This window comes from Festucalex cinctus, chromosome 4, assembly GCF_051991245.1.
Source record: "Festucalex cinctus isolate MCC-2025b chromosome 4, RoL_Fcin_1.0, whole genome shotgun sequence".
In the NCBI taxonomy this organism is placed as follows: Eukaryota; Metazoa; Chordata; class Actinopteri; order Syngnathiformes; family Syngnathidae; genus Festucalex; species Festucalex cinctus.
This window is the reverse complement of record NC_135414.1, coordinates 24271937-24292466: the sequence shown is the minus strand read 5'-3', so window position 1 is coordinate 24292466 and position 20530 is coordinate 24271937. Positions and strand designations below refer to the sequence as shown.

Below are 20530 nucleotides of genomic sequence, written 5' to 3'. Positions count from 1 at the left end.
TTGTCTCCCAGCAATTACTGCAAGCTAGTGACACTTTCTCTACTATACTCGTCCTACTTTGGGTGAAAGGCAGGCGTGGGTGTGTCACCAGTCAATCACAAACTAAAGTTTTTTTTCTCCTCCCATTTTTAAATAATAGCTGGCTTCGAGTTAAAAACAAAACAAAAAAACAACAACAGCATATTAAACTGAACATCATCATTCCGCCCAAATTCGGCTCTTACCTGTTGCTTGCTCCCCCTCCCTAACCTCATCCCATAACTACAGTAAGTCGTTTCCATGGAGACGTTGTCATGACGACAGGCACGCTCACGTCTCACGCTAAATTTTAGTGTGGGAATCGTCTGAATTCATAAGCGAACATTTTAAATTGTAAACTTGTCTAATCAGTTTTAGAAGGACACCACAGATTTGTAAGTAAACAAGCTGTTCATTAAAACCAGCTAGCGTAGCAATAAATGGCGTTTTGCCACGGCTGTTTTAGCTTTAGCTTGAGTTCAATATCGTTAGCTAGCTCATCTCTTCAGCTATTCCTCTGACCTCACTGTATTTAGTTTCTTAGCAGATGTGCGTTATATCGCTTTTCATTAGGCTTGTCCATATGACTTTTCTTTATTAGGGTTGTCCATGTATAACAGAAAAGTATCGACAGAGTCCGAAATGACGGCTCCTGGCAATGCGAGGAAATTCATAAAGAAAACTGCCACGTACCTGACCAGTGCCTCACAGGTAAGCGCTTTTAATTGCCACCATTTTGTTTACTACCTTTTACCGATTTTAATTTGATTCACATTTTACCCAACAATTGTTGGAGCCCTGTTCATGGGGAATAAATAAATAAATAAATAAATAAATAAATAAATAAATAAATAAATAAATAAATAAAGCTTGACAAAGATAGAGCAAACTTTTGTGAGAAATCCCCAAACCAGATTTCTACCAAACTGAGCCGCACACATCTTGCATAAAATTTCATTTATTTGGTAAAACCTTGACATTTTTTTCCTCCGTGACACATTGGGCCCTTTCTAAATATTACATTTGATTACAGTCAATATATTTCATTGCTGCAAACAGTGATGTGAACTAGTTTGCACAACCGCGTAAGAATTTGTAATCACGTACAAAAAGGCAGGCTTACTACTGCACAATAGACTGTTACGACCATCATTTTAGATGGTGAAATATTTACTGCACTTATATGACTGCACTGTATTGTGCATTCAGACATGCATAAATTTGGTATCTCACCACTATAAGAATGGAACTCACCTCAGTCTTAAAATGAGGACCTCTTTATTATCAAACGCTACGTGAGATTTACGCCAACCTTATGTGCGCTTCAGGTTCAAGTGGTGCATGTTGTGTAGACCTCTCCCACAACACATGATCAGTCATAGTAAAGGTTGTTGCCATGTTCTAATAGCTTTTTTATTCATGTGGTCAGTAATTTCTCACTCAACCTTGTTTTGCCTATTATCCTGCATGTCATCCCATAGCTTCCAGAGAACACCAATTGCCTGGCGTGTTCAGATGACGGCGCATACCTCAGCCTGGGTCACTCTGGGGGGTTTTCTGTGTGGTCTGCGAGTAGTCTGAGCCGTGAGGCCGAGTGGCTGCAGGACAGGCTCGAGATAACTTCCATTCACATGACTTGCACCAGTCAAACTGCCTATTTGCTGGGCACGATTGACGATATGGGTGGGTCCTATGCGCTTGACCTTTCTGTGCCATTAGATGATCTTTAAACAGCACATTCAGCATTTCACCATTTGTCTTCCATCCCAGGTAAATTATTAATTTGTGAAAACGGTGTCTCCTCAGGTGTTGCCAGAGTCTTTGTGTATAACTTAGAAGGCGTTTATTCTTTTAGTGTTATCAATATGCTGGTGAGTTTTGAGAAATCAGTGTTATGGATGCATTTATATGGAATATTTACGATATTTGATACACTTTTCCTTATTTCAGGATGATATTAGCAAGAGGAGTGTTTGCTTGTACTTTGAACTATCTAAAGGAGGCGAACACGGTGCTATAATAATGAGGTGTAAGTCGATTATTATTTTAATTTTACCATTTTTATTTAGTTGTTTCTGAAGTTGTAATTCAGATTGCATATTTAAACGCAACATTCAATATCTCCTTTCAGGCAACAGTGACATTTGGCTTGAAATCTATTACTTTCCTGTACAGGACTGGCTGCGAGAGTTAAAGGTATTATTGTATGTATAGTTAGGTGTAGAAATTCAGTACTATTTACTATACCAAACTTATTTCCCAAACTATTTTAGCATGTTATAGAACATATTTAATTGTACTGTATATACAATGTTGTGAAAATGTATTTTCTCTCTTTCAAATTAGTATGTTTTTGCCTAGTTTTCCCTGTTGTAACTGTGGACTCTTGCATACTTGCTGTTCAGCACCTCTGGATTTACATATTCACATTTGTTTTCCCCATAGCCTTTTTTTTTGTTTTTAATATTTGGCGGCTGGAGGGTTTGAGCTACTATTTTCCGTCCATTGTTCAAAGAAAATACAAATGGAATGTTTATCAATGTTTTTTGAAGAATTTTGGGGGTTAAAAAAATGCCCCCAATGCATATCAATGGTTGTTAATTATACACTTTTTGTTTCCTTTTCGTGGCGGTCCCTATCTTATATGGCCTCAGACATATATACTTAATATTTTAAAATGAAATCAGATCTCTTCAATCTGAAGCTGTACAAAGTTTAATTGTATGTTGAAAATATCCATTATTTTTCCTGGAGAAAAAAGGCCCAATTTGAATCATGATTACGTTTTTACAGGATCCCAAAATTTCAGCAAACATGAAATGGTCTTCTGCTGTTCGGGTGAATAGAGTCTATCCAGCAACAGGTAGTATTAGCTCAAATAACAGCTAACACTATACAGTACATTGTTGAATAAGGTGGAACAAAATGCAATTCTGAATCCAGAAAATAACCCGGTATGCTTTTACTGTTTTGCAGCAAACACGACAGAGGTTCCCACCATCTTGTCTCACTTTTTAGTTTTGGATGAAACGAGCGAGCCACCTCGGTAAAACAAACGCACGCAAAGAAAGCTGAAATGGACTGTTGCCAATTTTGCTGAATCTTTTCCAGACACTGCACTCCACACTTTCTTCTACGCTGTGGTCACTCTTGTGAAAAGGATAAAGTAAAGCCAGGTTTGGAAAGACGTTTGACACCATTATCTTTTTCAAGACATTGACGTTAACTTTCTCAGCAAGTCTTTTATGGGAAAGTAATACATTTTCAGACAAATGTCATTGTGAACATTGACTCCTATGTCATAGGATCCCCACTTGCTGTCTGTTTTTGGTGGAATGGAAGTTACAATCTTCTCTACCTGACGCTATCCAAAACAGCAAAGGCCAAACAAGGTCAATATAGATCTTGAATACAATTTGACTTTCCGCATCCATATAAAAGCAAATGAGCTGCATCAATAAGATGTTTACCCTCTTCTGTTTCAGAGCAGATCCTGAACGTCCACCATCGGTGCTGTGGCCCAACGCAGCTGAAATCATCTGCTCCGCCGTCAGTAGGTGCACTCGTTTCATTGCGCTCGGCCTCAGCAATGATTTGCTGTGTGTCTGGGATAGGCTGTCCGGTGAGTATGGTAGATCATAAATAATCAACGTACACTTGCACTATTTTTTTGTTTTACCTCTAAATGCCTTTCTTGCAAAAAAAATAAAAAATAAAAATCAAGGAGAGATTTAAAGTTTCTTTGCCACTGCCAGTACACTATTGCTTGTTCTTGTAAAACATCTTAGTCCTCTGAAAGACATTTTGTCTTACACAGGGGACATGTGCCAGAAAGATATTAAAGTTATTAGAAGAGTGAATGGAGGAGATAATTGAAAAGATTGGTAAAAGGGATTCTCTCACTCCTGCCAAGTCTCCTTTGTTACTGTGTGTCAAAAGCTCTGCATGATTGCTATTTGCTTCGTCTAACCACTTGCTGCATGCTTGTTAGATTGCTACAAAAGCACCGATCTAGTTACACTGTGGCATCAGTCTTATAGCATAAAGAGCTGCATTTATATAATCTATGGCCAACAATTTTACAGTATGTGAGAACTGGGCGATATGGCCTTAAAATCAAATTCCCTACCCATTATTTACTATTTTTCTTGTTTTTCTTTTGTGTGATCTGCTTTATTTCCTCTAATACCAAATAAGCTTTGAGGCGTTTTTTTTCTTTTCTTAATATTATTTAGTATCAAGCTCCACAGAAATAATGGCAAAAAAAATCTTAATTAAAAATGAGTGCTTTCTGTCAGGGAAAAAACTATCATCAAAACGCGATATTTCAAATTTTCAACAATTTAACATATAATAAATTGATTCATCAATAGGGCTATCACAAAAGAAACTCTTTGAAATTGACTTTCTGATCAATTTTTCCATCAATTACTTTCTGTTGCTGGAAGAGTGTCCACGGCAACAAATGTCTGTGCAGAAACATCGAACATTGGTTCCGGGCATCGCAAATGTGGTTTTCAAATTTTTTGTTATAGTTTCGAGGCATACATTTTTGTGTTGACGCAACCGAGTTGGTTGAGCCTTAGTCATCAAGCTGCATGGCTCGGCTGCTTCATATGATTTGCAGCTCATTCAAATTTTTCTTCATGGAAAGCCGTACAGGCGAGTGAAAGTTACCTCTGAAAAATTTTAGCATGGAAGCATATATCATGGTTAAAAATTTCCAACATGTTGATAAATTCATACTTTTGCAACTTGTAAATGGGCACTTGTAAATTTCTTCCCACAATAAAAAAGTTCACAACTCAACTCAACTCAACTTTATTTATATAGCGCTTTCAAACTCGAACGTTAGTCTCTTGTACATAAAGCAGTGTCAGTTGAGTGTACGTTAAACTCCATGTGCACACCTTTTAATTAAAAGTAAAGAAGCATGAGCCACAAATTTCACTTAAGTGGCAAAGGTAAACAAAAATTGAGCGCAGTTATACGAGGCAGCTGCTGTGACATCTGAAAGAAGCTCCCCGCAGCTCTTGTACACAGCTGCACTATTTATTATAGCATGACCCAAAGAAAGATATATTTAGAATTTCCCTCAGAGGAACTGTATAATGAGGCTGAATCAGTTTGTGGTGGGGGGGGGGGGGGCATTTGAGTGACTGCCAAGCTAACAGACATTTGTTGGCTTAATAATACCTTCAACTTAGCTTAGAGGCTGTGTGATTCTCACTCCTAATGTTTCTCTCCCTCAGGCTCTCCGTTGTCTATCTCTGGAGTATCAACGGACAGCGCCTTCCTCAGGCTGCACTTTGTGGATTACTGGCCTGCGTGTGCCGATAATACCCAGACTTTAATCGCAGGTGAAATCCACCTTGTGACGCTTTGCGAGAGCGGCGCCATTCACGTCTTAAGCACGGGCAGAGGAATAGCAACCAGCACTGTGCAGCTCTCTCCAAGGTTAACTCGCGTCTCTTCACTATTTCTATCTTGACTACTAAACCCCCTTTTATTGTAGAGGCTATGTTCCACATGCACACCATAAGTGAAAATCTGTGATACAGAGACTAAAAAAAAATGTTTAAAAGAACAAAAAAAATTGTTTTAACGCTTCCAAACACTTTTCACACATTTAAAAGGCAATTCAACCTTAAACATTTCTTAACAATAATGTGACCTCACTAGTCTAAACATGACATTCTGATTAATATTACATTTGTGGAAGTTATGAAGCGAAATTCAGTTGTTTTTTTATCCCCCTCCGGGGGCGGCCATTTTGCCTTTGCTGTCAGTGTCGACGTAAGATGACATCACGGTTGCTCAGGGCTCAGGCAACGACCAATCGCAGCGAACCTGTTTTCTGAAACTTAGCTGTGACTGCTTGTTACCTGAGACCTGAGCAACAGTGATGTCATTTTCACTCGACAGCAAGTGACAAAATGGCAACCTTCTGATATTGATAAAAAATGCTGGATTTTGCTGCTTAATTCTTATTCCACTAACATAATATTAACCAGAATACATATTTAGACTAGTGAGGCTGCATAGAGCATATTATTGTCATGACAATTTTGGGGGGGTTGACTTCCTCTTTAAGCCTATTAAAAGTTTCAGTTTATTGTTAGACATTAAGATCCATAAAAAATGATTTTTTAAAAAGAGGGACAAAGTCAAGAGCCAAACAAAATATTTGTAATTGCCTACTGATGCCACAAGATAGTGACAAAGCACTTCCTTCAAGCCAAATGCCAGCAAATTGCACCAAGGAAATAATATGTTTAGCATTTGCACAAAAACAGCAAATAGGTGAGTTTTTTTTTTTTTTTCTGCGAATGATGGAAGATGGGTGCGAATGGCGAACCATTAATATGCACACATATTTCTGATTGAAATGCACAGGCCAAAAGACAGCGCTGACCAGCCAACCTTTACTGCATCAGTGCCCTTCCTGCAGGGCTTGGTAGGAAAACTGTTTTATTGAGCAGCGGAAATGTTTCATGAAACTGTTGCAAAATATGCTTTTTTTCTCTCGTGGTTTTCTGGAAAAGTCACTGGTGGTATGCCGAAATGGGAAAATGTTCCTGCAAGATGTTGTCAACAGAGCCACGGTGTGCGTCTTAAGCCTTCCCGCTCATCATCAGTTGGCGACCCCCTGCAATCCCATCTATTCGCTGAACGTCAACCAGCGCGTTCTCTTCATACGAGGTACAAAAAAGGCTTTGTTTCTCGGTGCATTTATTCCCTAAACCGCAAAGAGTAGAGTCCTAAACAGTTCGATGAATGAGAAGATGTGGAGCAGAGGCCTTTACTTGTACAAATACTGGAGACTTGCTTTTCCCATGTTAGAATAGGAATTGAATGTGCCTTACATTCCGTTTATGTTTCGTTGGATTAATATTTATGTGCCAAATTAATTTTTAATACATGACCTTGATAATGAACTTTTCTGGGATGTTCTAATTTATTTGAGGTGCATGTATTTGGGAACATACCATAGCAGTATCACTATATCACTAATAGTAAGTACCACACTGAAGGTTTGTGCGTCCCCTCCAGCTGACCAGGAGCCCATCCCCGGTACTTCATCCCTCGATGATCCGAGTCAGAATCGACTGCTCTTGCTGCGTTTTGACGAGCATGATGCCATGAAGCCGTATGTGATTTCACATCCAGAATCTCCATGGCAACAACAAACAAACGTAGTTACCGGAGAGGATGCCTGCAACTTGTATCTCCAGCAAAGGTTGGCATAATTTCATGTCAATGCCTCTTAGGTCTTTGCTATTATTTTTTAATGTTTTGTTAGCGTAATATTTCGTATTTCTTGTTTTGATTTGCAGAGCTCTGTCAATGGATGAGAGGCACAAAGCTATAACGCAGACTTGGAAGCGACTGCGGTGTGCCACCACCACCACGTAAAAGCGTAATGGACAGCAAGTCATTTTTATTTTACATCTTCATAAGATTTAGACATGCATGTACTTGTACATGTACTTTGACTTACTAGTTTCATTCATTCCATGATCAAGCTTGCAATTCAGTTTGCTTTTACTGTATATTGAATCAATTTCTCCAATTGAAATGAATTGTACGGCCATTCATTACAAGAGCTGCCAGCAGCTTTAAAAGGCCATCGCAGCCCAGGCCACTTTAGCGTACTTGCATGTTGAGGTACTGGCACAAAGGATTTTTGACTTTTCTGAAAATTGCGCAATAATCCTTGACTTGCATAATTTTTCTTGGAAAACAGTGCGTTGCCACAGCAACAACATTTGGCGAACTAAAAAAGTTTTGCTTTTACTTTTCATCGTAAACATCTTTAGATGTTCAAGATACAAATCAAGTGGATAAAATCTGTTGAAAAAGTTCTTGAATATGCGACCTCTTTGATAGGCCAAAAATCGGGCAAAATTTGAACATAAATCCAGGGTTGCGAGGCACGTTAACTGTGGCTGTTCTTTTATTTTATTTTTTCCACGTCACTTAGGCAGGCGCATATCTAAAGTTTTCTTGTGGTTCGATTTTTTTTTAGCCTGCAATATAAAGCAAAAAACCAAAAAACAAAAAAACAAGGAACCGGACCAGCATTGCATTGGAACTTGTACACAGAACTTGATAAACTTGGGGCTCTATAAGTCAAGGTACCACTGGAATCGATATCCCAAATAGATGCTTGGGTAAAAACTGATTTTCCTGAAAAACATTGGGAACAATTATACAGTCTGCAAAGAAGCTTCAAAGATACAAGGACCGTAATGACAGTGAGGCATCCATTGATGTGTGTCTATGTTCTGGTGTAATCTCACCTTATTATAACGAGGTGTCTGTTAGAAAATCTCTCATTTAACTTTTTCTTTTTTTTTTAATTGAGTGTGATACCTCAGCTTTAATGATTCATGGATTTATATTATCACAAAACTCGTTCATTGCATGAGACTGCACAGCGCAGGGATCAGATATTGATTTTTAATTTGTACACAAAAGCCAAGTATATGAATTGGGAGAGGTATACAATAGTTGTTGCCAAAGATCATTGAGATGGCCATGAATGGTTGCCAAGTCAAAAAGATTGGCACATTTACCAACACTTTGTTCACGCGCACACTGCAGGTGTGTCGCTCATTTCCATTCAACATTTTATCCTTTTATGTTAAAATCAGAAACAACTGAAGTTAAGCCTTTATTTTGCAGGTTCAGCATTGATTTTTATTTTTTACCGCAATGTTAAATAAAATGCATCTTTCTCTCTGCAAGTCAAAGTCATCATATTGCGTTAATGTGTGGATCGTGATAATCCATACATTTCCCTTACATATGAAAAGCATTGTATCCCATACAGGAATATTTCATGAAAGCCCCCTGACCTTGACTTCCGACTCATAAACTGCATAAGGGATGCTGCCATGCGTTTGAATAATGAAAGTCACTTTTATGTATTATGTTTAACATACGGTATCTTATGCACACATCCACTCACTGTGATAGAATTTATTTATTTTTTCATGCGGATCTGATAGTCCTCTTCTGATTTGGGATAAAGCCGTGTTTATTATAGCTGTCTCGTAGTACTTTCTAATGGGGGAAAACATGGCCTTTGTCATTTGGCCATTGAGTCAGCACTGATAAAAGGCAGCAATTCCCCTTGGGGAGCCATTACAGCTGCGTCTTTGAGTATGAGGCATGTTGACCTCATGCAGACATTCTGTGCAGCATTGTGTATAGCACTGCAGAGCGCGTTCTCGCAAGTGTGCTTTGTAACTGAAAGGGACAACTAATAAGTCAGAGTGAACACTTTTAAACAACAAGACCAAGACCTTACATTTTGACGGGCAAACGTATATATATTTTTTTAATAGCTCATGAAAGGAACATGGTTTGGTGGAGGGATTTTTTTTTGGCTCAGGAAGTGTTTTTTTTTTTTTTTTTTTTTTTTTTAATATGTAAATATTACCAATTTATTTTTATTTTTTTATTTTTTTATGATTTTAATTTAAAACACCTTCATATTGATGTTAATATTGAGACTTGTGGAGGTCTCCAAGTATGCTCAAGTGGCACTTTCTACACAGTTACACGACAAAGCAAAAGTATTGGGGACCTTACATCTTGCCCATTCGTCAAGAATATGCAGTAGTTCAACCCCAAAGGTGTTTGATGGGCTTATTCCGCACCAAACCCTACCAAGTGTGCCTTTATAGACTTTGTGTGTTACAATTGTCCATACAGTGTATTTGTGGACTTTTGTGCGGAAAAACGTAATGTAATGCAATCTAATTGTCCCATTTTTACTCCCTTCATATGACGCTCTCCAGATCTCTGTGTTGCTCATTGTTGCTTCCTGGCGTTCCACTGTCATTATCACCGCACATTGGGAATGTCTCCTGGCTACTCGGACTTGCCTCCCGTTTCAGCAGCACAGCGTTGGCGGCGCCAGCAAAAGATCCGGTTATAACCGTGTTGACGTCCGTATCCGCAGCAGCTTTGGAGCTGCAGTGGAACTTGCGGAGGAGACCCTTGCGGAAGCGAATGGTGAAGAGGCCGTAGATGAGCGGGTCCAGGCAGGCGTTGACCAGGCCGAAGATGAACAGGAGGTGGGTGAGCGAGTGGGAGACCTTCCCTTCTAGGTCGTCTGGGAAGAACCAGTACCACAGGCCCAGCAGGTAGTAGGGAGTCCAGCAGATGATGAAGGACAACACGATCACGATGCTCATCTTGAGAGTCCTCATGCGAGCTCTGGGGATGTTGTTCTTGGAGCAGCGCAGATGTACCTCAGAGGACGAAACTGTCAGCAGAACAGGAAGAGTCAAAGAAGGTCATCTTTGATTCCACAATTGTGTAAAACTCACCATCGTCCTTTTTCAGGCGCTTGGAGATCTCAAATAAGATCCTGGTGTAGCACGTGATCATGATGGCCAGGGGCAGCAAGAACAGGCAGAAGAAGGTAAACATGTTGTACGCCGTCTCATGCCAATGGCTCCCAAAACTTCCTCGTGTGGTGCACTGCGTGAAGTCCTCGGGATATTTTATAGTCACGTTGTGGAACAGGAACATCTGAGTAAGAGCATTTACAGTTTAACGCATGTTCAGCTTAGGCAGCTGCTTTCGTATATTAAACTACTTTTTTTTTTTTTTTTTCAAGACAGATAATACATTTGACTACATTTAGAAAATATTCATTATTTAAATCTATTTTTATATATTAAATATACTTGTATATATATATGTATATATATATATATACACACACACAGTAAATTCTGTAGAGACATTTCACTCTTAACTGAGTCTATTTGATCAAACTCATCCATCCATCCATCCATTTTCTGAACCGCTTGCTCCTCACAAGGGTCGCGGAGAGTGCTGGAGCCTATCCCAGCTGGCTCCGAGCAGTAGGCAGGGTACACCCTGTACTGGTTGCCAGCCAATCGCAGTGATCAAACTCTCAATAGAGTCAAATTTACACTTGGAAGAGAGTAAAACCATGTTAAAAATAAAAATCACTCAATGGTTGAGGAACAAAACCACAACTTCAGGTTGGGAGGCAGCCAGTCTACTCCCTGAGCCACGCAGCTCCTGCTGTGTGTTTGTATATCGCTCGTCTTAGCTTGAATCTTCATTTAACTGTGTATGTTTAAATGAATGATTTATATAATTGTGTATATATTTATAGAATTTATACAGCATTTTATGCAGAGTGTGCGGCTTCTAATTCCATGTTACGTCTGCTTGGTTTTAAATGTTTTATGTCACAAGACGTTCTGTGGCCTAAAACATAAATACTCCCTATTGTGTAATTTATTATTAAAACATAACCCTGTGGTTTCATTAAAACATTTTAAACATGATGATGATGATGTGCTAGGTTGTGCCCGTGTAATTTAATTTCAGGTGAGCTGACCTGAGGGATGGACAGCAAAACACTCATGCTCCACGCCACCACCAGCATGAACCTGTTCCTCTTCCGGGCCTCGTTGATGGCCAGCGGGTGCAGAATAGCCGACTGGCGGTCCAAGCTGATCACCACGGTGACGAAGGCGCCCGAGTACATGGCGGTGAGCTTGAGGAACATCAGGAACCTGCAGGCGAGGTCGCCCGCCAGCCACTGCACCGTGATGTTCCACGTCGCGTCCACGGGCATCACCACGAACGTCACCAGGAGGTCTGCCGCTGTCAGGTTGACGATCAGCACCCGGACGTGGGATTTGCGCTTGCCGTCCGCGTAGGCCGCACGTAGCACGGCCAGGTTGCAGAAGGCCGACACGCCGCACAAGATGAAGGTGACGATCACCCGGACTTTGGCGGCGGTGCTGAAGGTTGGCAGTTCCAAGCACGGAGATGACACGTTGCAGCTGGCGTTGGCGGGCTGGAGATCCGCTGATAGTTGATGCATGTTAACACCCATTTTCCTGAGGAGGACGCATTCTGCTCAACCAGAAGAAGAAACGATGGGTGAGTCACAGGCTGTGTGCTACATGCAAATCCTTTTACAGGGGAAATGCTAACATCTCAAGTCATATGCATCAGTAATTCCCAACCACTATATGATGAGAGATCATCTAGTGTGCTGCAGGAATTGAACTCAGTTTTTCATCGAGTAGGCGTGGAAGAGGGTCTCGCCCAGCTTTTCTGTGAAATTCAGATTTGTATAACTAGCGGTGGTAGGCTACATTTAATTGTCGAAAAAAGTTTACTTTAAGTTTTCATACTCTTGTTAACATAAAAGTGGGGGGGATAAGTTAACCTAATGGAAATATGGCTGCATATTTTATTCATTGATACAGTAATTTCATAATAATTCATAAAATTGAGTCAAAATTAAAACGATGTACAGTATTGGAAAAAACGAGTGTGATGTTGATTTGTGTTGGTCATTTTTCTGCCACTAGATGACATAATTGCATTTGTAAGACATTGGTGACAGCTCAGTGCATTTTTCTTTTCATATTAAGAGCGATCTAATTTTTAACATGAAGTGACTTGTGAAATTCTGCACATTTTTAAAATTGTACAATACAACTTGACCCCAGTCTCCACAAATATATGCATTATTATTTAATTTCTTTCTGCTAACTCATGTGTATTGTTACGTGAGTCTGCAGTAGCAGTGCTTATACTGTCACAGAACAGAATATTCTGTGTGTCTGTGAAAATACTCTGAAATGGCTTGCAATATGAAGAACTCTGAGATGAAGCAGACATGCTAACCAATAGTGCATTCTGCTGTTTGTAGCATTTAAATTCACTCCTTATTCAGGTTGAATAGGTATTAGCATATGTGTGATGCACAATTTTGAAGTGATCATCACTGTACTTTGGCCTTTTTTTGTTTTGTTTTTGTATAATCAAACCTGATTCATTTTAAATGAAGAGCTTGTCATTTTTTTTCAACATTCAAATGAATTGATATTTAAAACCATGCCAAGAAGTGGTCAGTTATTTTTCATAAATAAAAAAATAATTTTCATTAATTTAGTGATCAAATTAATTAAACTTACTAAAAGGGCTCAAATTGTGAATTATTACACTAAGTGACACTGCACTTGTTTTGTATATTATGACTGCTTTTAATAATAAATCTTTAATTCACAGTAAAAATGAAAATGTAATTAATTTTCTGACAGAGCATCTACTTTATGCTACATTATTGCACATTTACACACATCTAAATGTACTGAAAAACTTACGTTAAAGGAAACCGCATGCATTAATCAAATGACACTATGGACCCATCTTTTATCCAAAATATATTTCCAAGCTTCAGTGAAAATCCATGAGAAATTGTACTTACTCGCTGTGTAGAAATGTGCTTCTGTGCATGTTTGGTTAGAATTGCAATCAAACCCCTCCAGGAGAAAGAGAGAAAAAAAAAGCTTTTGTTAATGTTGCAATGTACGCAGCCTTCAAATAAGACGGTCAGTCCAGCATGAAGAGCTCCTCTTTGAATGCATGCACGCAGACACGCTGCGCCCTCCACATGCAGCCTGTGTGCCAATGAGGGAAGAGCAAAGGTGTGGCCTCACCTCTAACCATGCCCAAATAGTAATGTTAATGAGTATTAAATTGAAAAATAGCTTGTTTGTGACGATTACTACATGATGCATTTATGTTTGCCTGTTAGCTAACAGGCATTAATTCTGTCTGTCAGAGCTAATGCAAAACCCATGTGTCAATTTGTCTGTTCTAGTGACTTGAAGATCAGATAACATTATGACAAATGTATGCATTTACTTACTTTTTCTTGCTTGTCCGCTTATTCATAGCACATGATGACACATTCACCAAAACTATTAGGACACCGGGCCAATACACCTACAGAAAGGTAAATGGGCTAAATTATGGCGTTGCCCCCCTATAATTTGATAAGTTTATTTGATTACAATAACGATTCAGTCCAATCATATTCTATTGTATTCTCTTTTATTGTCACGGTAAAAAACATCTCTTTGGCTATCATTCCGTAATCTCCTTGCATGTGTACGGTAGTTATTACCGGATGTGTCTAGCCGGATTAATTCCCTTGGTTGCATTCACAGTAGACGGTCAAGGAACACGCTGACCCAAAACATGTATTATCTTGTTCACGCACCTCCCTTTGAATACAAGATGTGTCACATTACCCAATTTGAAACTGTTTGAGCTGTTCTGTTTATCTTGTCATGATAATCAGGAGCCATGCAGCATCTTATTGTGGTTTAGCAAAGGTCATGAAAGAAGGGACCTGATGTGCTCATACGTACGGAAAGGTTACTTTGTATCACAGTCCTCACAGTTGTTAGATTGCAGCGTTTGAATCACGTCTCTTCTGGCGTTTCTTTGTGGAATTTCCATATTCTTCCCATGCTTGCTTGTACATGGTACACCTCCAAATAAAAATGCATGTTCGGTTAATCTTATGCATGCCAGTAATTTTAACAAGGGAAATTTCAATAAAATTTACATGTAAAGCAAAAAAAAAAAAGTCGTTTAAATTTGACACACCACAGAGACAACCATGCCAAATTTGAACGATTAAAAAAAAAAATACAAAAAAAAATAAAGTACAGTTACTCACGAGGATAACAAATGGAAAAAAAAAATACACCAATTGAAATGGACTGAAAAAAAGGTTTTTAAACCCAAAGAATTCTTAGAAAACTAAATAAATAAATTAATTAAAAACTGCTAATAAATATTTCATTTTTTTTGTTTTCCACAAAAAACAGGAGCCTCCTATATACTGTTTTCCAAAATAAAAAAATAAAAAAGTAAATTGTATAAAAAAAAGAGACTTCAAAATTGTGAAAAGTCATCAAATTCCTCTGTTTTCGCACGCTGAATGAGTGTGCACGCTGAATACCCTAAAACCATACCCCACTCAACTTTCTACAGTCAATCAAATACTTGTACAACCTGGAAAAATGGATGCTACTTCATCTAGCATCATTCTTATGCCAGCGCATAACTACATGTTTAAGCTGCGAATATATATTAAAGCGTCCGGCCACCAGGCTTTTCCGTGGACACCAGAACAACGAGGCGCACTAAAGAGGCGCACCTCTGTCCACACTCTGGCTGTCCTATGTGATGTTTGTTTTTTGGGGGGGGGGTTTGCCCTCGCTATTGTGTATGCACTCATGAGCAACACTGAGGCGCTCTACAGCTATCAAGTGACAATTCAGTATTACATATTTCTCAGTCTTTGCACATGCTTTCAGCAATTATCTTGAAACATATACATTTAGTAACAAATCTCAGAATTGGCTTTCACTCACAAAGTCTTAGATCACATTTTCATCCTGCTTCTCCCCATTGACCTGGTGATTCACACACAGTCGTGTTTGCCCATTAGCCTGGAATACTATTGATTTCATTTTCTCACTGAGCCAAACAGCTCTGAAAGGCATTAACACTATCATCCTTTTTAATTGTTACCCTAGGGCCAAATTCAAGCGCTGTCATTAATTTTTGCATGCTACATTTAAACAATCTCATTAGAAAGGATATACAGTACAGTATAGCACTGTGAAAATATTTAATTAGACTATAATTAGAACGTAAAGATTTTTCTTTTACTGGGCTTCCTCTGTGTGTGAATTAAGACTTAAGCAATAATTATTTAAATCAAAGAAAATGTTAATAATCAATTTTTATGAGATGGCATGGAGGGGCCCATGTTCCCTTATATGTTTGCCTATTATCAGTCTGACACTGAGCACATGTTTTACTTACTAACACACACATGAAATAGACACATCAAGAACTGTCCGATAGCATCTGGGGCCAATCTGCTGGACAAGCCATTAGCTAATTGTCATTGAGGGAGGGCATGTGTGACATCACATCACAATGCCTTTGGCTTCATGTTGCATTCGCAGCACTACTCGGGTGGAACTAAAGGCTTAAGAGGCACAAAAATGTGAACAACGGAGTGAAAGATAGTGAATACTGACAAGAGAGTGAACCCTGAAAAACAAGTAATTCCATCCATCCATTTTCTTGACCGCTTATTCCTTACAAGGGTCGTGTGGGGTGCTGGAGCCTATCCCAGCTGGCGATGGGCAGCAGGCGAGGTACACCCTGAACCAGCCAATTGCAGGGCCCACAGAGATGAACAACCAATCACACTCACAATCACACCTAGGGACAATTCAGAGCACCCAATCAACCTGCTATGCATGTCTTTGGAATGTGGGAGGAGACCAGAGTACCTGGAGAAGACCCACGCAGGCACAGGGAGAACATGCAAACTCGACCAAGGAAGGCCGGAGCCTGGACTCGAACCCGAGTCCGCAGTACTGGGAGGCGGACGTGCTAACCACTCATTCACCGTGCCGCCCCAAGCAATTCAAATATTAAAATAAAAAAAATGTTTTTGAAAAGATAATGCTCAGCAGCAAGTTTAACACTATATTGGCGGGCTGCACAGTTGCTGTCTGAAACAATCAAGATAATAATCTGGCCATTACTGTCCAAGTAGAGCTAATGTAAATTAATGACAATGACTTACCTTCAATCCTAAGAGAAGAGGACTGATTTGCTATTTAAAAGATTTCTCCTAATTAAAATGTCTAATTCATCCATTATTCAACAAAATACATTTTAGATCCATTGTTTTGTATAATATATATCAATCAACCAATTAACAAAAAGTTATTGCTATAACGGTAGCTATAACAAACGTTTTAAAGGAAAAATAACTGCAACAATGTGCCCACCCCTGAATTAACAGTGTATAAATGTATACATAGTTGGTCACTAATTGTAATAATCGACAAAAAGAAGTCAACACACGTAATTTATTAGAAATTTCAGATCTCTTTCACATTATACTGGTGCGTCATCGATGGTGTCCGTTAGGGGGCGAAAGGCGAGTACGCACTCCTGTATCCGCATGCATATGGACACAAAGAAGGAAACGTAGTTGTACACAAAAACGATTGGTTGAAATGTTCAAAAACCTTGTTGCTTTTTACGGAGTTGATTTTTAACTATTCTCTTTTTTTTTTTTTGGTTCCGAATTCATAAATGATACGTGGCAATGGTAAACTTGCCGAAAAGCGAAATGTTTAGTGAGTTCGCCCGACGACGTTAGCATGTTAGCTGGTAGCCGAGAGTCTCCCGTCGGCTCTGCGGTAAATTTAAACCGCTGGCGGGCAAAATGTCAGTTCGACGAGCTCTGGTGGACTGTACCGTGCTGTCTCTACAGGATACCTGTGTGTTTTACCCATGCTGTAAAAACTGCTTCTGCAGAATGGATGTGGAGTCACAGGACACGACGAGGTGAACGTATCAATTCAAAACAAACACTAACCCTGTTTGAGCTTGAGACGAGTCAGTCCTATTCCTAACTGTAAAATCAAATTACATTCGGAGTTGTGAGACATTCTACAGAATAGTGATAGCAGGCTCATGTGTAGTCATGTGTAATAAGTGGTCAAGAAAATGGATGGATGGAAAATCCAATTACAGGGAGCTTGAAAGTCACTGAAGTTTGAATTATGTCCTACAGCTACAGTGTATTATCCAACTTTGTCTTTACAATATGTCTTATGCGCCCCCACGAGTCTGGTATTAAGATGTGGAGGTCCGCATCTGGCTCACAGTCCTTGGATATGACACCTGTGGTCTAGCTAATGAGTAGGATCGATCTTCCATATTGGAGCCATATTTACACATTTCCTGTCTTTGTGATTCTACCAAAGATCCAGATGTTCCAGGTGTACCTACAGCTGCTTGAGGTGTCATCTGGAGTACAGATATCGTCTTTCATTGTTGGTGACTAGGGACACAAGTATATTTGGAGTCACGGTGTTTGGCAGCTGTCTGAACCCATTCTTTGGCATCCCTGCAACTCAATTTCAAAGGTGAGAAGACATCTAAGTGCGGTAGAAGACGGTTCAACAAGTTAAAAAAAAATACAAATCTGTAATGTTTTAATGTTAAGACATTCAGTGTATTGGTTAGCCTGGCATCCATTTGTGATTTGACAGGGTATTGGAGACCTCGGACAGACCACCTGACGCATCAGCCAGATCCAAATTGCTGGTGAAGGCTGTTGAAGACTGTTTTGTCGGCAGACATCTTGTCTTTGGAATAAAGGTATCCTTATATTAAGACAATGCCTGTCATGTACAGTAATTGCAATGTTTCTGACCCTGCCCCTCTTCATTGTTTTCTGCAGGTGACAGATTCTAGAAGTTGCCCATGGTCAGAAGAGCATAATTCGGGTGCTTCCGGTAGCAAGGACATGGCCCAGTTTACTGCCACTCAGTTGATTTTCCCTAAAGCTACAAACTCCGAAGGCCACTGTGTTCTTGATTACTATCAACTTCTCCTTAGGAAAGCAGAAGAACATGAGCAGGAATATGTTGATCGCAACGAATCCTGCGGAATCCTGACATCACCGCTGCTACACATTCCTCAAGATTCTGCTGCCAGCAGCTTCAATAACATCACTCTCTCCCGTCTTTTCTGCCACTCCCTGCAAAAGTAATGCATCATCCATTTTCTTTGATTTCATCATATGCTCAAATGTACTTGACACCGCTCGAAACTCGCAGCACATTAACAACATTCCCTTGCCGCTCCATGACAACGATTTGCCTGTGGTTAAACCAGCACGAGTTATTATGTGTGCCTCATGCAAATATAAACGTCAATTCCAGTCACATTTGTTCTCCCTCGCAGGTCGCAGCACCACGACGGCAGCCTCACACCCACGCCGCCATGGCAACAATCGCTGGGACTTGTTACTTCATCCGCCGAGCAGGAGGAAGACGGCTGCACACGTGATGACAACCAATCAAATGCCAAAGAGCAAAGACAGAACACATTTTTTGACACGCCGCCATTTTCTCTATGCTCGCCAAACAGAAATGTCAACTCCTCCATCTTGAACCATTTGAGGCCTTCACGTGTAAACTATCCCCAGGTCTCCAATTGTCAGGTCTGCAGGCAATCTGACGATTCACTCGAGTCGTGTTCGTTGGTGTGGGAGGATTTGCCTTTGTCTGAGAGTCTGACAGCGTTTTTGAATGAGGAGGAAAAAAATTTCCGCGCACACAAAAACAACTTGCCTAATGAATTTATTCCTGTGTGTACCAATAACACAAAGGCACCAGGAAATAATCCCCGGACATTAGCGGACATCACTAACACTAGTGTGCTGAATGAAGACAGTGAAGAAGTCTACAATTGCTCTCTGGACATGTTTGGTTTAAGCTCAGTGGATCCGCACGATGCAGACAAGCAACCTTTGGAACGTCAAAAGTGTGTCAAAAGAGCTCATGAAACACCTTCTCGAGACATGTCAACCCACTCGGATTATCCACTATGCCTTGACTTTATTCCATCTTCTCAGTCCACTCCCATTGTTCGAATACGCCCTTCCTCCTCTTCCTCATATCCTTTGTCATCCACTAAACATAGATACTTTTCAAAAAGACGATTCAGGAAGCACCATCTTGCTATCCAGGGAAGGATGCTGTACGGGAAGCCTGAAAGTGAATGTGACGTGCCTCTAAGCCAATCAGAGGACAAATTTGTCATTGTCCCGCCCACCTTTGCTGAACTCAAAGTGGAAAATGGGAACTCCCAGGAAAAAACGTCCTCACATGCAGTGCAAACAAAGCAATGTGATGCAGCAGGATGTAGTAGAAACACACAGTTGGATCACACAATCAATGAAATGGCAGCTAATGGTTCCCTGTTTAAGGATGAAGAATGCAATTGGTCCAGAGATTTGTTCTCGGACTCCATCTGAAAATTTCTGGTTGTGCTTCCATTTAATAGAGTGATGGACCGCAAGTTAGTTTTAAGCAGTGGACAGGATAGTACTGTGGAACCTCTGAAGTTGAACACAATTCATTCTGGGACACTTGCCCATCTCTGATTTATTCTGTTTTTAACGGAGGAAATGAACCTTGATATGATATGATATGATAATCGAACCTTGATTGATGGCCAATTTTAACATTAATAATAAATTAACACATCCCAACATCCATCCAGCTTCTATATCGCTTCCGCTCATCAGGATCGCAGGTGAGCTGGCACCATTATGAGCTAACTTTGGGCAAGAAGTGGGGTCGTGAGGTTTCCTGTGGTCTCTGCGGTGTCACACGTGTGGATGATAACTTTCCTCCCTCCTTCCCCCATAATTTTGTGCTTGGTTCATTAATCAAACAGGCAACTAGTCTAGGGTATGCACGGCCTCTTGCCCACTTCACCTGCAAACCTAACTAGGACAAGAGATATAGAAAATGGATGGATGTCTTTATTTATGCACACTTCACTTTTAATTCTAAACTGCTCACACGTTTAAGGTAGTGAAACTGCTGAGTTTGCGTGTGTCCGCGCGACAGTGAGTGAGCGAATGAGTGCCTCAAGCCGTTTCTTTTTAGCAGGTTTCGCAAGTCAACCTTGTTTTTTTTTATTGTAATTAAACAGAAGAGATTAAATAAACATGAAACATTGGCGAGCATGCCTGTATGTTTTACACTGATTACTGTGGAAGCCTTGATATAAGTATGTATTG

The 20530-nt window shown here is 40.0% G+C and overlaps 3 protein-coding genes across 6 annotated transcripts; 2 read left to right on the top strand and 1 right to left on the bottom strand.

Moving 5' to 3' along the window:
- Nucleotides 1–281: 281 nt before the first annotated feature.
- On the top strand, nt 282–13018 carry wdr93 (WD repeat domain 93). Of its 3 annotated transcripts, XM_077519814.1 has the most exons (18): nt 282–413; nt 620–729; nt 1500–1701; nt 1825–1889; nt 1969–2047; nt 2150–2214; nt 2812–2881; nt 2995–3064; nt 3130–3194; nt 3324–3410; nt 3509–3640; nt 5271–5475; nt 6415–6475; nt 6564–6720; nt 7072–7092; nt 7189–7258; nt 7356–10456; nt 11404–13018. In XM_077519814.1, exons 2-17 carry the CDS (start codon nt 628–630, stop codon nt 7432–7434), a joined length of 1530 nt encoding a protein of 509 aa, XP_077375940.1. In that variant the 5' UTR covers nt 282–413; nt 620–627; the 3' UTR covers nt 7435–10456; nt 11404–13018. The 3 variants fall into 3 exon arrangements, with proteins under 3 accessions (XP_077375940.1, XP_077375938.1, XP_077375939.1); XM_077519812.1 differs by having other exon boundaries at nt 7072–7258; XM_077519813.1 differs by having other exon boundaries at nt 296–413; nt 639–729; nt 7072–7258.
- Nucleotides 9675–14153, bottom strand: LOC144017860 (putative gonadotropin-releasing hormone II receptor). The gene is made up of 4 exons (XM_077519817.1): nt 13304–14153; nt 11414–11937; nt 10362–10566; nt 9675–10297 (listed from the first exon to the last, which is right to left on the bottom strand). Exons 2-4 carry the CDS (start codon nt 11915–11917, stop codon nt 9810–9812), a joined length of 1197 nt encoding a protein of 398 aa, XP_077375943.1. The 5' UTR covers nt 11918–11937; nt 13304–14153; the 3' UTR covers nt 9675–9809.
- Nucleotides 14154–16637: 2484 nt separating this feature from the next.
- On the top strand, nt 16638–20489 carry ddias (DNA damage-induced apoptosis suppressor). 2 transcript variants are annotated; one of them, XM_077519811.1, is made up of 6 exons: nt 16638–17126; nt 17201–17274; nt 17697–17858; nt 17985–18093; nt 18176–18483; nt 18682–20489. In XM_077519811.1, the coding sequence occupies exons 1-6, from the start codon at nt 17088–17090 to the stop codon at nt 19754–19756; spliced, it is 1767 nt and encodes a 588-aa protein (XP_077375937.1). In that variant the 5' UTR covers nt 16638–17087; the 3' UTR covers nt 19757–20489. The 2 variants fall into 2 exon arrangements, with proteins under 2 accessions (XP_077375937.1, XP_077375936.1); XM_077519810.1 differs by having other exon boundaries at nt 16638–17274.
- The last annotated feature ends 41 nt before the right edge of the window (nt 20490–20530 follow it).

What these genes read in the sequence shown, in the direction of transcription:
- LOC144017860 (XM_077519817.1), bottom strand. Translation starts at nt 11,917, where the DNA reads ATGGGTGTTAACATGCATCAACTATCAGCGGATCTCCAGCCCGCCAAC. An exon ending in TTTTGCTGTCCATCCCTCAG is followed by an intron (nt 10,567 to 11,413) that starts GTCAGCTCACCT and finishes GCTCTTACTCAG; the next exon opens with ATGTTCCTGTTCCACAACGT. An exon ending in GCGCCTGAAAAAGGACGATG is followed by an intron (nt 10,298 to 10,361) that starts GTGAGTTTTACA and finishes TTCTGCTGACAG; the next exon opens with TTTCGTCCTCTGAGGTACAT.
- wdr93 (XM_077519812.1), top strand. Translation starts at nt 628, where the DNA reads ATGTATAACAGAAAAGTATCGACAGAGTCCGAAATGACGGCTCCTGGC. An exon ending in ACTGTGCAGCTCTCTCCAAG is followed by an intron (nt 5,476 to 6,414) that starts GTTAACTCGCGT and finishes TGAAATGCACAG; the next exon opens with GCCAAAAGACAGCGCTGACC. An exon ending in AACTTGTATCTCCAGCAAAG is followed by an intron (nt 7,259 to 7,355) that starts GTTGGCATAATT and finishes TTTGATTTGCAG; the next exon opens with AGCTCTGTCAATGGATGAGA.
- ddias (XM_077519810.1), top strand. Translation starts at nt 17,153, where the DNA reads ATGTCAGTTCGACGAGCTCTGGTGGACTGTACCGTGCTGTCTCTACAG. An exon ending in GAGTCACAGGACACGACGAG is followed by an intron (nt 17,275 to 17,696) that starts GTGAACGTATCA and finishes ATTCTACCAAAG; the next exon opens with ATCCAGATGTTCCAGGTGTA. An exon ending in CCTGCAACTCAATTTCAAAG is followed by an intron (nt 17,859 to 17,984) that starts GTGAGAAGACAT and finishes GTGATTTGACAG; the next exon opens with GGTATTGGAGACCTCGGACA.